Genomic DNA, 18,194 nt, shown 5'->3' on the forward strand with positions numbered 1-18,194 from the left:
GTGCTCGATCCTAGATTTAAAGCCTACCTTGGATCTCTCTTTCCGGCAGACACAGGTCTGCTGGGGTTGAAAGACCTGCTGGTGACAAAATTGTCAAGTCAAGCGGAACGCGACCTGTCAACATCTCCTCCTTCACATTCTCCCGCAACTGGGGGTGCGAGGAAAAGGCTCAGAATTCCGAGCCCACCCGCTGGCGGTGATGCAGGGCAGTCTGGAGCGACTGCTGATGCTGACATCTGGTCCGGACTGAAGGACCTGACAACGATTACGGACATGTCGTCTACTGTCACTGCATATGATTCTCTCAACATTGATAGAATGGTGGAGGATATGAGTGACCGCATCCAAGTAGGCACGTCACACAGTCCGTACTTATACTGGCAGGAAAAAGAGGCAATTTGGAGGCCCTTGCACAAACTGGCTTTATTCTACCTAAGTTGCCCTCCCACAAGTGTGTACTCCGAAAGAGTGTTTAGTGCCGCCGCTCACCTTGTCAGCAATCGGCGTACGAGGTTACATCCAGAAAATGTGGAGAAGATGATGTTCATTAAAATGAATTATAATCAATTCCTCCGCGGAGACATTGACCAGCAGCAATTGCCTCCACAAAGTACACAGGGAGCTGAGATGGTGGATTCCAGTGGGGACGAATTGATAATCTGTGAGGAGGGGGATGTACACGGTGATATATCGGAGGGTGAAGATGAGGTGGACATCTTGCCTCTGTAGAGCCAGTTTGTGCAAGGAGAGATTAATTGCTTCTTTTTTGGGGGGGGTCCAAACCAACCCGTCATATCAGTCACAGTCGTGTGGCAGACCCTGTCACTGAAATGATGGGTTGGTTAAAGTGTGCATGTCCTGTTTTGTTTATACAACATAAGGGTGGGTGGGAGGGCCCAAGGACAATTCCATCTTGCACCTCTTTTTTCTTTTCTTTTTCTTTGCATCATGTGCTGATTGGGGAGGGTTTTTTGGAAGGGACATCCTGCGTGACACTGCAGTGCCACTCCTAGATGGGCCCGGTGTTTGTGTCGGCCACTAGGGTCGCTAATCTTACTCACACAGCTACCTCATTGCGCCTCTTTTTTTCTTTGCGTCATGTGCTGTTTGGGGAGGGTTTTTTGGAAGGGACATCCTGCGTGACACTGCAGTGCCACTCCTAGATGGGCCCGGTGTTTGTGTCGGCCACTAGGGTCGCTAATCTTACTCACACAGTCAGCTACCTCATTGCGCCTCTTTTTTTCTTTGCGTCATGTGCTGTTTGGGGAGGGTTTTTTGGAAGGGCCATCCTGCGTGACACTGCAGTGCCACTCCTAGATGGGCCCGGTGTTTGTGTCGGCCACTAGGGTCGCTAATCTTACTCACACAGCTACCTCATTGCGCCTCTTTTTTTCTTTGCGTCATGTGCTGTTTGGGGAGGGTTTTTTGGAAGGGCCATCCTGCGTGACACTGCAGTGCCACTCCTAGATGGGCCCGGTGTTTGTGTCGGCCACTAGGGTCGCTAATCTTACTCACACAGCTACCTCATTGCGCCTCTTTTTTTCTTTGCGTCATGTGCTGTTTGGGGAGGGTTTTTTGGAAGGGACATCCTGCGTGACACTGCAGTGCCACTCCTAGATGGGCCCGGTGTTTGTGTCGGCCACTAGGGTCGCTTATCTTACTCACACAGCGACCTCGGTGCAAATTTTAGGACTAAAAATAATATTGTGAGGTGTGAGGTATTCAGAATAGACTGAAAATGAGTGTAAATTATGGTTTTTGAGGTTAATAATACTTTGGGATCAAAATGACCCCCAAATTCTATGATTTAAGCTGTTTTTTAGTGTTTTTGGAAAAAAACACCCGAATCCAAAACACACCCGAATCCGACAAAAATAATTCGGTGAGGTTTTGCCAAAACGCGTTCGAACCCAAAACACGGCCGCGGAACCGAACCCAAAACCAAAACACAAAACCCGAAAAATTTCAGGCGCTCATCTCTAAAAAAAAACATTTGTATTCTTGCAGCTATCGTACAAATCATATTTTCAACTGCATGGGAAATGCTGGAGACACTGGATTTAAGTGACTTGAGTGAGCAGTCTGGGCACTTTCAAAAACTGGTATTGAAACTCGGGCTCCTGCCCCCTCAAAACCCAGTTCTGCTGATCAGTAATCAGTTTCCTTACTAACGAAGCACCAAAGAAAAAGACAAAGCATACAAGGGAGATGAGAAGGACACTAATCCTAACAAAACTCAAACACTGATTTTACAGTAGCTACAAAAGTCCTGGATTCTCCTTCATACACTGGAAGACACAAAGACATCCCAAAGCAGTCTGCAATGACATGAGCATTCCTGGGCAGTACAAAGTACATCACAACCAAAGCAAGCATACCTTGATGCGAAAATATCAAACCCATAAAAGTACATTCTGGATCTGAAACTTGAAACCACAAATAAGGTTGGAAACTTACAGTCATATTACACAGAGCAATAGTCTGCGTAGACACTGGCCCCCACCCGCCCCCCTCTCTCTTACGGAATCACATAAATGAAAAGGTCATCTATATTTTTCATCCTCTGAACATAATTCTTTAGTGCTCTAGTTTCCCAAACTGAGGGAGCTTAAGCATGGATATACATAAAACCAGGACTGTTATAAAGAAACATATAAAACATAGAATTTGCGGCAGATAAGTGCCACTTACCACATCTAGTCTGCAGTGCACATGTAGAACAGAGTTTGGGAATCACTGCTCTAGCTACATTCAAAGAATGTAAGTAACCCCATTAATCTTTGGACTCCACAGATAAAGTGGGGACCACAATCTCTGGAATCTGAAGACCATCTTGAGCTAACAAAGATCTAATCCTCAAAATAGCCCTATTATGATGAAAAACACAAAAAGACGACCAACATGCAAGAGAGCCCAGCTCAGACATGCAAGGAAATGGCCACCAGCAGTAGCACTCTCCAAGTTAAAAAGCCAACTGAACACAAAGGTTTAAAAGGAGAACATTGCAAAGCCTACAGGACTAAATTCTTCAAGTCCCACTGAACAACCGGGCACATATAAGGAGGTTGAACATGAAGAACACCCTGTAAAAACATGTGAACAGCCCGGATTAAAGGTCAAAAGTCTTTGGTAAAAGACTAATAAAGATGAAACCTGAATCGTCAGGGCACATGGTCTTAAGACAGCCCCGAGACCTTTCTATAAAAACAGAAGCAATCTAAAAAAAAAGAAGTTGGAAAACATCTGTTTGCAGTCAACGTACGTCTTCCAGACCCAATAAGATTATGGTAGCTGGATTCCTATCCTTTAAAATAGTATGCACCACATTATCAGCTAATCTTTTAACAAGCAGCTCCAGTAACCACCCCATTAAAACCAAATGAGGGACTCTGAGTTAACTAGTCTGGCCACTGAGAAGAAGCCACAAAGAAAAGAGTCTAGAATGCTCAGCAGATCCAATCTGGTGCTATCAGAATTACCCAGACAACCTCTTTTTAATTTCTTGAGAGCCCTAAGTAACATAGCTATCATAGCTGAAAGACCAGGTAAATGAAGAGATAAATTCAATGGGCCGCCATTGCGTCTACCCTGGAAAGTAGACTGGAGAACCACCTCCCCTCAACCTCAGAGCCTAGCATCGGTTGTTGCCAGAATCCTAACCCAGACGGAAACGGATGACACTTGCTAATATTGTGGCTGCAAAACCACCACAAAATGGAGTGATGCACAGATGACAGACAGTCTGATGAACTGGGAAAACAAGTACATTTTGGACTTTGCTCGCATTTTCAGTCACACCATCTGAAAGACGTGTGTGAAACCAGACAGATTCAACTGCCTCAAATGTTGTGTCTATCTTGCCCAGAACCTTCATGCAAGAAGGGATACCTTTTTCTTCCTCTACAGAGATTGGACCAGATTCTGAATGAAAGAATTTTGACCCCTGGGAGAAACATTTTTTGGACACTGGTATTGAACAAGCCTCCCCTGACAAGGTATACGATTGGATTTTACAGAGTTTATAATACAACTGTGAGACATCAAAACACGTTCTGTCTAATGTCATGTGACAGAATCTCCAGAGAATGTGCTTTTAATCAACAGGTTGACTAAATATGGGATGACTAAAGATGAAAATGTAAGAGATGTGCAGGTTTGGGACAATTTAGTCTAAATAATGCCATACAGTGCAAACACAGCAGCAAGAAAATATACAAAGTATAGTATGAAACATAAAAAAACACTTTAATGAAAAGGATACAACATCTGTGTGTATGAAATCTAAAAGGGCTGCATAAAGTCTTTTAAAGACATGAAAGCCCAAATAAACTACTAAATGGTTTCTTAATTTACAGCCACCAAAGGAGTACATTTCATAGAAACACTATACAGATTACAATATAGGATATTTATTTGACACGCCATCAGCCTGCCAAGACCTGAGCCAGAGCACAGAACTCTGCTGCATCAACAGCTGCCTCAACCAGATAGCCCGAAGCCTCTCTAATATAGTCAACCGCAGACATCAAATCTGCCCTTGGAACACCAGAAGGAATACCTTTATCCAGCTGCCTTACTGGCCCAGGCTGAAGCCAAAATAAGCCTATGTACTAACCGAACTGCCACTTAATGAGGCAGCATTAGGGACCAGAATAGCTGTAACTTTTGCACAGTGACAGCAGTCATGAGGAGTGGCTACAGAAACTGGAACGGGATAGTTTAAACTTCCCGTCGGGCTCAGCCCAAGCAGATCATTCAACTCAGGGGACGAAATCAAACCGGCTTCTTTTAAATTTTTTTGTCAAGTTAGAAGAGTAGCATCCTACACCACCAAATTTTCTTGGATCTGCAGAACCTGTCTAATAATCGCTGAACAAATTAGAAGGATCCTCATCTGTAACTAAAGACAGCTTCTGATCCGAATACTGCAGATCCACCTCAGTAGTAGTGCCTTCCCAAGATTTGAGAGGTCCTGAAAAATTCCTCTTCTAGGATCTGGAGGTGGAAGCTGTGCCAGCAACTTCTCTAAGAAGGGGGACACCTGTGCAAGCACCTGAACTCAGAAGACTAAACCATGATTCCAAGCTGGCTTTATTGAGGCAAAACCCCAAAGCAAGGATTGATGCATCATATTTAGACCATTGCCAGGCCCAGAAACAGTAGTGGGTACATCTCTGCTAGTTAACTGGATAGAAAGTTCCAACATTGCCAGTGTGATGGATTTATCGCAGGTCAGTACCCCAGGTTCTATTTCACAAGCTGCACAGACTGATCGTTGGTCACACGTGGAACTGAACACGTGAAAAATAACCCTACATTTAGCACAAGAAAACACTTTTGCTACCCTCTTCTCAGGATTGGATTTCCCTTTCCCCAACATAACAAAGGATGATAGTATAAGGAAACAAATAAACACAAAAATATTAATATGCACTCTTAAAGCTCAATAAGAGATTTACACCTAAGTCACGTACAATAGTGTCAACCACCCCAGATACTGCACAAAAAGACAGCAGATATGAAGCAGAAGTAACCCCCTGCTAGCCACCCACCACATTACCGGACAATGAGGAGGACTTCTGTGTCAGTATTCAGTAATAGCAGCCAGAAAATGAGCCAGCAGCAGTGCATGGGAGGAGGTGCTTTTTATGGCAGCCAGTCCCAAAGGAGTGAGGTAAAAGGAGGAGGAACAGTATTGCAAGCCCCCTGCCCTTGGTGCAGCAAAAGGAGGCCATTATACCTGCAGCCTCCAGTACCCTGCAGCAGCACACCTGCCTAGTAATAGCATCCAGGAAATGCCAACACCTGAACCCCCCTGCTGAGCCCGAGACAGAGAGTAGGGGTAGACAACTTTACAATGGTTCCCTGCTAACCTGACCGCCTGCATACCCGGTGCAGTGTCTGGAACCAGGCCCAACCTGAATGCACTGGAGTCTCAGAGGACTGGAGCACCTACCTCAGTGGTAGCAGTTGCAGTGTCCCCAAGATATGATCCAATGTAGGAAGCAGGCCCCATGGTGACAAGCAGCAGCATGTGACTGCAACATGGGCCGCATCAAGTCTCTCCAGCAGCTGCTGCAAAATGCTGGTGCTAAAAAAGCTCTGGCTGTAGAACACAGTCAACTGGAGAGAACACCCATCTTTGTCAAGCACTCGCAAAAAAACAAAACCTGTTTGACTATACAGGGCTTTGAGGGAAAGGTGCTCGAGTTTCAGCAACAATTTTTTGAAGTGCCCAGGCTTCTCCATCCACTCACTTAACTCTAGAATCTCAAGTGTCCCTCAGTTGCTGAAGAAGAAAAATATAACCATCTGAATTGCTTCCATTGCTTTCTAGGTACAATTTACAAGATCCTCTGTCGGATGCCACATTGTCACCACAGAACCCTGGGAACTGTAATTGGATTACTGTGGTAAAGTGTGTGTGCAAATCAATGGACTAGGAGATACACAGTTATAAATTCAGGGATCATGCAAAGCTCCCATATGTAAACACCAAATGATTTATAATTTATCATTATAGTAATGCAAAGTGGCAGGTAACTGACAAGTTATGTTGCCATTGAACAAAGTATCCAATGACAATACTTTAACGCTACATACACCTAGAACTCCACACAAATCATCTCAATATAATACAGCTAGCCTACGCTCAGATCCGGCTTCTGCTTCCAACATCAGTACAGTCCCCGATCATATACAGAAGCGGCTGTGGATATTTACCTTTTGATAATCCAGGAGAAAGTTCTGGAAGTCCAATAGGGATACCCGGTACAGCTCTGGACGCTCTCCACCTCTGATATAAAACAGAACTGAAACAACTGTCCTCCCATTCAATCAGTCTCTAATCCCTCTACCCTGCTGCAGCATAATATATATGTAAACACTATTTTACAAATGTTAAAGTGAAAGAAAACAAATCACAGAATATTATGTATGTTTATTAAGCAGGCACTGATGTCTGTAATAATCCTCCAAGCCCTGCAAAAGTTCATTAGTTTCTAAACATGTTTTCTAATCAGAGAAGGAAACGTAAGAAGACCAAGAACCAAGATTAGCGGATGATATCAATCCGGATCAAATAAAAAAGCAAAAAAATTATTTTTTAGACATTTATTACAGTTTTCCATTTGCAGTGCTCCTATGCACCACACAGTGGGAAAAAATGGGATATGCATAAAACAGGGACAAGACACTAATAAAATAAAAAGCAGACATGAAAAAAACAAAGGATAATAAATGAGAGAACTTACAAAGTGAAAATGACACAGAGGAGACAATAGGAGCAAATATGACAGAGTGGAGATTACCTTAGTAGGTGTATCAATGTAAATACGGTAGAATAGGTGGGAAGGTAAGCGCTAATAATGAGGTGGCTTGTTAGAGAGGATTTAAAGATTTGAAGTCTGGGAAAGAATTATCAGATGTTGTAAGTAATGAATGAGTGTGAAAGGACATGAGAGAGTTTTGTAGGCCAGAGTAACTGATTACTGTTCAAACTTGTATCTTGGAGGACACGGGCAGCCATAGTGTGGCTTTGCAGACTGGTTATTTTGTGGCAACAGGGATCCTGTAGGTCAGTTTTGCTGCAGCATATAGGACGGATTGAAGCAGTGACATGTAAGGGACGGGAATGCCAGATAGGAGTGATTGGATAGGCAGAAAATGAACCAGGAAAGAATTGCGTCAGTAAGTCCAATGAAGTGATGGAGGAGCAGGACAAGAGGCTGATACACAATTTCAACAATAAGTCCAAAACCAATTTTTCACCAAGACACCATTATCCTTTACTATTGAAAATACTGAACGGGTCATATTTTAAGGTTTTATATAATTTAAAAGTGTAACATTGTGATGTGTGTTTTCATTTTGAGCTTCATTTCATTACATGTTTTGTAAAACTTGATTAAAAAAACAAAAATCTAAAAACAAATTAGTACAAAATACTTCTATCCTGCTGTATTTCAGACAGATTCCCTAATCACAGGTCAGACCCACATTCAATATGGCAGATTTGCTCAGAAGAGCAGACTACTGACTTATGTATGAAATTTATTACTAGTTCGCATAAAAAAAAAAAAAAAAACAATCCTTATGGGACAGATGTACTAAGCCTTGGAGAGTGACCAATCAGCTCCTATAATTTTTCAAACACAGCCTGTAACATGACCGTTAGGAGCTGATTGGTTGCTGCTCTATCCATCTCCACTTAGTACATGTCCCCCTTGGTCTGGTAACATCATTTGTTCTACAGGACAGGTGTCAGCCTTTTTTTTGGTTTAGGACTAAATAAATACGAGTTTAATATTCACCTTTCCAGGAATGGAAGCGGCATCTGAAAACAGAAAATGCAAGAAATGAGGGTAAAAGGATCGGAGTCACATTGCTGCTGACACAATGCAGTCTGCAGTCACAATACCAGAATTATGCTGCTTCACACAACCATTGTAAATTCTAATTAAGGTTTCCATCCTTTGGTTCGTTTTATAGTTCGTGTTGTATTTTTCTATATTGTTTTTTGTTTAGACACTACTTTTTAATTTGTTAAATTAAAAAATGTTTACTAGCAAATAAATCATTCAAACCCCCCCTCCACCCAAAAAAAAACACCTAAAAAACAACAACAAATAAATGTCTGTACCGCAATAAAAGGCCCATAAAGAAGCTACTATAGTCTTTAATCTTTTCATAGCCAGTTGTACGAAGAAGCTTTGACAGGTGACAAGCTGACAAATAAAATCTCACAAATGATAGAAATCAGGAACATAAAAGAGGATAACCGATATGTTGGGTTTGATTGATCTGCCATTACATACCGTCTTCTGTGCATTGTACATTAGGGAACGGTACAGCTGGGCGAACTGAGCATAATTAATCTCTTGGTTCCTCTGCTCTACTTCCTGAAAAAGGGGAGACAAAAATAATTGACAATATGAGAATGACACACACAAACATTAGACCAATAGTAAAAACGATGGAAAAACAGCTAAAAGTAAAACAGAATTGGGAAGACATTGCTGCAGAAAGCATTCCCCTTACAGGAGTTGACACATGACATGGGCCCTTTAAACTTTTTTATTTTACTGACTGAGTATTCTCAGTGTATCCAGTCAGATTGTCACATCAACATGTTCACTATATGAACACTGTGCATGACAACAGTACATAATAGTGCGACATTTTGATTTAGGGTTACGCTAAAACAGTGAGAAAAAAAAATGTATGTTGACATATGTGCCTGTCGCTGTAACATACTACACCCATGCTGAGCATGACATGTATCCCAGACAACGCGGAGATAGGGCCCCATCTGCAGGCAGTCTACGTTAACATATTCGAGGCCTTCTGCACAGCTTGCAGTGCAATTACCTTCCGAAGAAGGTAACGGTGGTAACAACAACAACAGTGAAAGGAATACATACTTTTTACCGGTGGCCGGGATCCCAGCCACCAGTATGACGGCAGTGGGGCGAGCGCTAGAAATCCCCTTGCGGGCTCGCTGCAATAGCCATGCTGCGGGCACAGTGGCTCATTGCACTTGCCACAGGTTAGATTCTCCCTCTATGGGTGTCGTGGACACAGGATCCACAGGATAAACATTGGGATATGATGAAGCGACAGCGGATTTGCACCAATCGGTCAAAGATTTTCGGCCACCCAGTATGCAACGGGCCCGTCCATATACCTCCCGTCTCCTGGCTCAGGCAAATCAGTTGTATTCCAAAGCTCAAGGCAGGAGCATCATAGCTAGCCCTAATCAGGCGATAAGAGCACACATACACACCCTTCCGTACAAGAAGGAAGAGGTTAGTGAGTAAAAGGATCCTCAAATCAGGTGCGTCAAAGTGGGATACCTGTGGACTTAGGAGAAATACCGTTATCAACGGTAAGTTCTTACCATAACGTATATTTCTCCAGCAAGGTCCACAGGTTATCCACAGGATAACATTGGGATTTCCCAAAGCAATTTAGTGGTGGGGACGCTCCTGATTGGACATGAGAATCCTTCGCCCAAATTCAGCGTCATGAGAGGCAAAGGTATCCATGGCATAATGTCTAATGAATGCGTTAATGGTAGACCATGTGGCTGCCTTACATATCTGTTCTGCTGAAGCACCACGTTGTGCTGCCCATGATGGACCTACCTTACGAGTAGACTGAGCAGAGACATTAGCCGGAACGGGGAGATCAGCTTGAGAATATGCTTCTGAAATAGTCATCCGAAGCCATCTTGCCAGTGTCTGCTCATCAGCAGGCCATACTCTTGTGAAATCCGTAGAGAATGAAGAGAGAATCTGTCTTTCAGATGGCACTGGTACGATCCACGTAGATCCTTAATGCACGGACCACGTCCAGCGATGCATCTCCCACAGAAAGGCCGGTACCTGGAAAGCCGGGACTACAATTTCTTCATTAAGGTGGAATTTAGACACCACCTTGGGAAGATACCCAGATCTAGTTTTGAGAACTGCTTTATCTGGATTAAAAAAAAAAAACAGAAATGGGGAACGACATGACAATGCCCCAAAATCTGATACTCTTCTTGTGGACGCCAGGGCCAGTAGAAAGAGAACTTTAGCTGCCAACCACTTAAGATCCACTTTATTAAGTGGTTCAAATGGGGCAACTTGAAGGGCTTTTAGGACTAAATTTAAGACCCAAGGCACTGTAGGAGGAATAAGAGGAGGTTCAATGCGCAGCATTCCCTGAAAAAAAAGTATGTAAATCCGCTGGCAATTTTCTTTTGGAACCATACAGTCAATGCTGACACTTGCACTCTCAAGGAAGCCACCTTCAAACCTTTATCCATTCCTGCATGAAGGAATGCCAAGACCCTGGAAACTCTGAAAGACTTAGGGTCCATTTTTCATTCACTGCACCAATGAATATAGGTTTGCCATATTCGGTGATAAATGCGAGATGAGTAAGGTTTCCTTTCTCTGAGCATTGTTTGAATTACCTGTTGTAAGAATCCTCTGGACTTCAGGATAGAGGTTTCAAGAGCCACGCCGTCAAAGACAGTCGATCCAGATATCTGTGATAACAAGGACCCTGCATCAGTAGATCTGGACGTTGAGGGAGCATCCATCGACATTCTCTGCAGATCTGTGTACCAATGCCTTCTGGGCGAAGCAGGAGCTATTAGTATCACGGCACCCTTTCCTTGCTTTATCTTTCTCACCACCCTGGGTAATAGGGTGATTGGAGGAAGCACATAAGCCAGATGGAAGTCCCATCTCATTGACAGGGCATCCACAAAGATCGATCTGGGATCCTTTGTTCTTGACCCGTATTCGAGAACTTTGTTGTTCTGACTGGACGCCATGAGATCTATCTCTGGCAACTCCCACTTGTCTACTAGGGTCTGGAAGACCTCCGGGTGTAGAGCCCATTCACTTGCCTGAATGGCGTGTCGACTGAGAAAATCCGCTTCCCAGTTTAGGACTCCCAGAACGAACACTGCGGACAAGGCTGGATGATGAAGTTCTGCCCACTTTAGTATGTGACTTACCTCCTTCATCGCTTTTCGGCTGCGAGTTCCTCCCTGATGGTTGAGGTACGCTACTGCCGTGGCATTGTCCGAGCGGATATGAACTGGTTTTCCCCGAAGAATGTCCTTTGCCTGAATCGGTGCCATGTATATGACCCAAAGTTCCAATATATTTATTGGAAGGCAACCTTCTTCCTTGCTCCATTTCCCCTGGAAACACAACCTTCTTGACACTGCTCCCCAGCCCTGGAGACTGGCATCCATTGTCAGAATTTCTCAATCTGATATCCAAAAGGGTCTCCCCTTGTCCAGATGGGATGTCTGTAGCCACCAGGCTAATGACCTTCTTACTTCTATCGTAAGTACCATAGTCTGCGTTTTTATCGTCTGATGCAACCCATTCCATTTGGCAAGAATCAGCTGCTGCAGAGGCCTCGAGTGGAACTGTGCATACTCCGCCATGTCGAATGTTGACACCATCAATCCCATCACATGCATTGCTGCGTGAATGGATACCTTCTGACTGTGTAGCAAGTCCTGAATCCTTGACTGAATTTTGGATATCTTGTTCAGAGGTAAAATTACTCTCTGAAGACTTGAATCCAGTACAGCCACCAAGTGAGTTATCCGCTGTGACGGAACCAGAGACGATTTTGCCCAATTTATGAGCCACAAATGACCCATTTGGTTTCTGGACTAGAAACAGGTTGGAGTAAAAATCCTGTCCTCGTTCCGCAGGAGGAACTGGAATGACTACTCCTGACTGAAGCAATTTCTGAACTGCCTCTTGCAAAGCCCTGGCCTTCGTCTCTACCCGAGACGGGCTGGTAGAAAGTACCTCCGAGGAGGGTGCTTCTTGAAGGCAAAAGCATAACTTAGAGATACCGCTTCCTGCACCCAGGCATCTGTTGTAGATTGCTGCCAGATTTGTGCAAACTGAAGAAGTCAGCCCACCACCCTGGGATCCCCCAGGTGGAGGCCCGCACCATCAGGATGATGTCTTATTATCTCTGTTTTACCACCCGGTCCTCTGGCAGCCCAATGCTTTTTAGTCCTACCAGACTTCTTGTATTGGGACTGCCGGCCATCACTTTTTCCTTTAGCTTTTCCCTGAGACCGAAAGGGCCGAAAAGCCAGAACTTTAGGTTTGAAATTGTATGTGGAAGGAAACTTTACCTTCTTGGAGTCTGCTTCAGACTCCAGAATATCTGTCAATTCTTTACAAAAAAGAATATCTCCAGAAAAGGGCAAAGTTTCCAAAACCTTCTTAGATTCTGAATCAGCTTTCCACGTACGTAGCCAAACTGCTCTGCGAGCAGCGATTGTTGAAGCTGATGCCCTGGAGGCAATAGCACCCATATCCAATGCTGCTTCTTCCAAGAACATTGCAGCCTGTTTTATATGCGCTATATGGGATTTTTGCTCTCTAGATGCTATTGAAAAACCCCCCTCCAATGCATCAGCCCAGACAGCCACTACCTTTGCCATCCAAGCTGAAGCCATGGCTGGCCTTATGACTGCCCCAGACAGGGAAAAAAATTTTGTTTTTTTTTAAAATCATCCACTCTCCTATCAGTGACATCATTTAATTGAAGGCAAAGGTAATGTAGATTTTCGCACTAATCGAATCACACGCGTATCTACTTTAGGAGCCACCTCCCTTTTTAACCACTTAACTGACGATTTATTTCGCCGAAAACCGCTCCGAAATTGTTGGGGGGGGGGGGGGGGGGGGGGAGGTTTATGAGTGAATTAGGTGAAGAACATAAATTTAACCCTATTCCAAATGGTTTTCGTTAAAAAAACAGAAACAAAACAAAATATATATATATATATATATATATATATATATATATATATATCTATATATATATATATATATATATATAAATAAATAAATAAATAAATAAATAAATAATGTGGGGACCGGCACTCTCATTCCCGCAATATAACTGCCCCGGTGCCTCCTCAAATGATCAATGGACCATATAAAACCCCGGTCAGAGTGGCACTCGTAGGACTTCAGTCAATAAACAGAGGACACAGCGGTCACAAGTTTGGTCTAATCGACGTTTCGATAATTTAATATCGTCTTCAGGATAACCAGAATGAATACAAAACAACATTTAAATACCTACTCACCACCCCCAGTGTGTCCACGCCATCGCTGCGGGCGCCGGGTCCTCGGACGACAGCAGACTGCGTCGCGCACTTCCTGTGCGCCCGGACGCTCGAGCCGTTGCCTGGAAACCAAAACCAACATGTGACATAAAAAAAACAATGTAGAGCATAGCAGGAGCGTACAGGTCCGTTAAAAACACAAGACTGGGGACAGCACAATCATAACTAAGTCTATACACATTAAAGACATTGTTGTCATGGATATTAATACAAGCATATAAATAATTGGACCAAACGGGACACAAGGATTCCGGATATCCTAAATGCTAGTTCCAGGGCAATGACATTACGTACCCCATGTATAAGTCACCTAGCTGCCAAAAATGAAAGATAACAATCAGCTGATCCCCCCCCCCCCAAAAAAAAAGAAGGGAGTTAATGTATCACAGAAACATCATATTGCTGTACAGACCACCTAAGTGCAAGGGGAGCATGATATTATAGATACATATAGATTCACAGGAAACAATTCAGAGGGAGGTTCTCATTGAACCCTTTGGGGGTAATCGTATTCAGGCGTTGTATCCACCTTGCTTCTCTCTGTAGCAGGGCCTTACCCCTATCACCCCCCCTGAGGCGTTTTGGTTCAGTATCAATGATTTTATACCGCAATGTGGACAGGCCATGACCTAACAATTTAAAATGCCTGGCAACTGGTTGATTAGATCCACTCTTACCCCCCTCCAGGGCATGTCTTATGGTCGATCTGTGGAGTGCCATGCGCTCCTTAAACATCCTTGTGGTCTTCCCCACATAGAGGAGACCACAAGGACATCGAATGATATAATCACGTAAGTGCTGTTACATGACAGTACATGGCGTATAGCGATCCGTTCCCCAGAATGTGGGTGGGCGAAGGAATCACCGTACTCCATGAAACTACATGTTGTACAGCCGGTACATCGGTAACATCCTGCCTTTCTAGTAAGGAAGGTGCTGGGCCCACTACTCTTAGCACTAGAAACATCATTTTTAACAAGCCAATCTTTTAAATTCCTGTTTCTAGTGTAACTGGCCAACACTTTGGTATTCTTTAGCATAGTCAACTCAGGATCTGCTGTCACCACAGGCCACAACTTTTTGACTGCCTTCGCTATACGTGGACTGGCTGAGGTATACTGTTGCACAAACGGAATACAGGACTGTATTCCGTTTGTGCAACAGTATACCTCAGCCAGTCCACGTATAGCGAAGGCAGTCAAAAAGTTGTGGCCTGTGGTGACAGCAGATCCTGAGTTGACTATGCTAAAGAATACCAAAGTGTTGGCCAGTTACACTAGAAACAGGAATTTAAAAGATTGGCTTGTTAAAAATGATGTTTCTAGTGCTAAGAGTAGTGGGCCCAGCACCTTCCTTACTAGAAAGGCAGGATGTTACCGATGTACCGGCTGTACAACATGTAGTTTCATGGAGTACGGTGATTCCTTCGCCCACCCACATTTTGGGGAACGGATCGCTATACGCCATGTACTGTCATGTAACAGCACTTACGTGATTTATATCATTCTATGTCCTTGTGGTCTCCTCTATGTGGGGAAGACCACAAGGATGTTTAAGGAGCGCATGGCACTCCACAGATCGGCCATAAGACATGCCCTGGAGGGGGGTAAGAGTGGATCTAATCAACCAGTTGCCAGGCATTTTAAATTGTTAGGTCATGGCCTGTCCAAATTGCGGTATAAAATCATTGATACTGAACCAAAACACCTCAGGGGGGGTGATAGGGGTAAGGCCCTGCTACAGAGAGAAGCAAGGTGGATACACCGCCTGAATACGATTACCCCCAAAGGGTTAAATGAGAACCTCCCTCTGAATTGTTTCCTGTGAATCTATATGTATCTATAATATCATGCTCCCCTTGCGCTTAGGTGGTCTGTACAGCAATATGATGTTTCTGTGATACATTAACTCCCTTTTTTTTTTGGGGGGGGGGGGGGGGGGGGGATCAGCTGATTGTTATCTTTCATTTTTGGCAGCTAGGTGACTTATACATGGGGTACGTAATGTCATTGCCCTGGAACTAGCATTTAGGATATCCGGAATCCTTGTGTCCCGTTTGGTCCAATTATTTATATGCTTGTATTAATATCCATGACAACAATGTCTTTAATGTGTATAGACTTAGTTATGATTGTGCTGTCCCCAGTATTGTGTTTTTAACGGACCTGTACGCTCCTGCTATGCTCTACATTGTTTTTTTTATGTCACATGTTGGTTTTGGTTTCCAGGCAACCGCTCGAGCGTCCAGGCGCACAGGAAGTGCGCGACGCAGTCTGCTGTCGTCCGAGGACCCGGCGCCCGCAGCGATGGCGTGGACACACTGGGGGTGGTGAGTAGGTATTTAAATATTGTTTTGTATTCATTCTGGTTATCCTGAAGACTATATTAAATTATCGAACGTCGATTAGACCAAACTTGTGACCGCTGTGTCCTCTGTTTATTGACTGAAGTCCTACGAGTGCCACTCTGCACGGGGTTTTATATATATATATATATATTTATTATTTTATTTTATTTTTTAAATATTTTCCCCCCAAAACATTGAAACATTGATCGGGAACATCGCGGCTTTCATTTTGAAATCCGGGACAGCCTTCCGGTCCCTCTGACAGCAGCCGCGGAGGGAAGTTTATCTTCCCTGCCGCTGCTTACACTCTCTGTCTGACTGGTTGCATCCTGTCCGACCAGGTCAGATAGAGCACGTGCAGACATGGTCACATCTGATGCAACCATGCCAGGCAAGTGGTTAAACAATCCACAGCTGGAAGAGGATAATTGGAATTCTAGACTTCTTATTGGGCGTAGCCCAAGCCTCTTCCATGATTTCCGTTAGCTGATCTGACCCTGGAAACTCAGTCTTAACTGTTTAGGGATGTTTAAACACAGGTGCCTTGGTTTTTAACACAGGTTCTGCTGAATCCTCTAAGGATAGAATGGCTTTCATTGCTTCAATTAACTCAGCTATATCCACTGAGCTGAGACCTTCCTCCTCCTCTTCTTATGCCGAAGCAGAGTTTATTGAGCTTCCATCCTCCGATGAATCCTCATCTGAAACATGTGTAGCCTGTGAGGATGAATATTTACTTACCACTGGCTTATCAGCCTGTTTCTTTTGAGAGGCTGCTGCTGGAAGTGATAAACCGCAGGTGGGAAGCTGCATGTAAGGGTTAATCGTGTAACCTATCCCTGGTACAGGAGTTGGAGGAATTATCCTTTCAGCTATACTGGATAAGGTCTATGCAAACATAGCCAAAGGAGGATCAATCTGCACCTGAATCTGCCTTGTATTTTTCCAAGAGACCCTGGTGAAAGCTAAAACAATTTGCACACAAACCACCCTGAACCAGATCCTGAGAGGTTAACACAGCTTTGCAAGACAAACATGATATGAGTGTTGGTGTTGCTGTGAGTGTATCTTCCTCACCTTTGCCGCTCTTAGACATGATAAATAATCCACACTTCCCTGTGTACTACACAATTTGTGACTGTAATCACTTTAAGCTTTTTAACTTGACCTACAATCCGACCCTACCCATGCATCTGCATGGAGGATCGGAATAGAAAAAAACTGACAGAATATATAGTAAAGTCAGCAGTCACACGTTATAGATTAGTATAATAAGCAATATGAGCACATCAACATTAACTACAACTACATTTCAAGTATGTAGGAGAACATATTACTGAATCATGTTTAAACAGATCTACCGTATTCAGACGCATAGCGTAAGAAACAACAGTAATAGCATATACACTCATAAGCAATAGGCACTTATCTAACTATTCATACTCAAAAAGGTAGATAGAGACTTAGGGGTATATGCAATTGCGGTCGAATTCCCGAAATTGTCGAATTTCGGGATTTTTTCGCCAAAAAAAATAAAATTTGTCAATGCAATTCAGTGCTTTCCGTCAAAAAAACGGACTTTCAAAATTCGACTTTTTGAAATTCGACATTTGTCAAATTCGACTTTTCTGCAATGATACAAGTGCTGCAATTCGACCAAAGTGTATTCAATTCAAGTTTGGAAATTCGACAACAGTGCTTTTAGACAGTAAATTCGTCATTTTCAATCCACCACACTTTGGAGGGTGAAACCAATAAAAAAAAATTTAAAACATGTTTTTTTTGGTGTTTTTTTTATTGGGAATAGCATATCTATTTTTATTAGAAGGGATTGGGTACTTGGTTTGTCTTTTTTGGTTGCACAAGTATTTTTTATATATTTTTAAATATATATATATATATATATATATATATATATATATATATATATATATATTTTTTATAGCTGGAACGGTAAAATCAAGGGAAAAAATGGCGTGGGGTCCCCCCTCCAAAGCATAACCAGCCTCGGGCTCTTCGAGCTGGTCCTGGTTCTAAAAATGCGGGGAAAAATTTGACAGAGGATCCCCCGTATTTTTAAAACCAGCACCGGGCTCTGCGCCTGGTGCTGGTGCAAAAAATACGGGGGACAAAACGAGTAGGGGTCCCCCGTATTTTTTACACCAGCATCGGGCT

The 18,194-nt window shown here is 43.4% G+C and overlaps 1 protein-coding gene across 4 annotated transcripts in view; it reads right to left on the bottom strand.

Annotated features, from left to right (window-relative positions):
- The window catches only part of PLCG1 (phospholipase C gamma 1), a 186,967-nt gene that overhangs the window by 49,009 nt on the left and 119,764 nt on the right, over nt 1-18,194 (bottom strand). For 3 of the 4 annotated variants that reach the window (XM_063960251.1, XM_063960252.1, XM_063960250.1), the window contains 3 exons: nt 8,817-8,900; nt 8,313-8,335; nt 6,724-6,796 (listed from right to left, as the gene is read on the bottom strand). In XM_063960251.1, the coding sequence (XP_063816321.1) occupies nt 6,724-6,796; nt 8,313-8,335; nt 8,817-8,900 (180 nt within the window). Of the gene's footprint in view, nt 1-6,723; nt 6,797-8,312; nt 8,336-8,816; nt 8,901-13,625; nt 13,646-18,194 lie in introns of those variants that run through there. The other variant, XM_063960253.1, reaches the window with a different exon arrangement.

Source organism: Pseudophryne corroboree, chromosome 3, assembly GCF_028390025.1.
Source record: "Pseudophryne corroboree isolate aPseCor3 chromosome 3, aPseCor3.hap2, whole genome shotgun sequence".
Taxonomy (NCBI): domain Eukaryota; kingdom Metazoa; phylum Chordata; class Amphibia; order Anura; family Myobatrachidae; genus Pseudophryne; species Pseudophryne corroboree.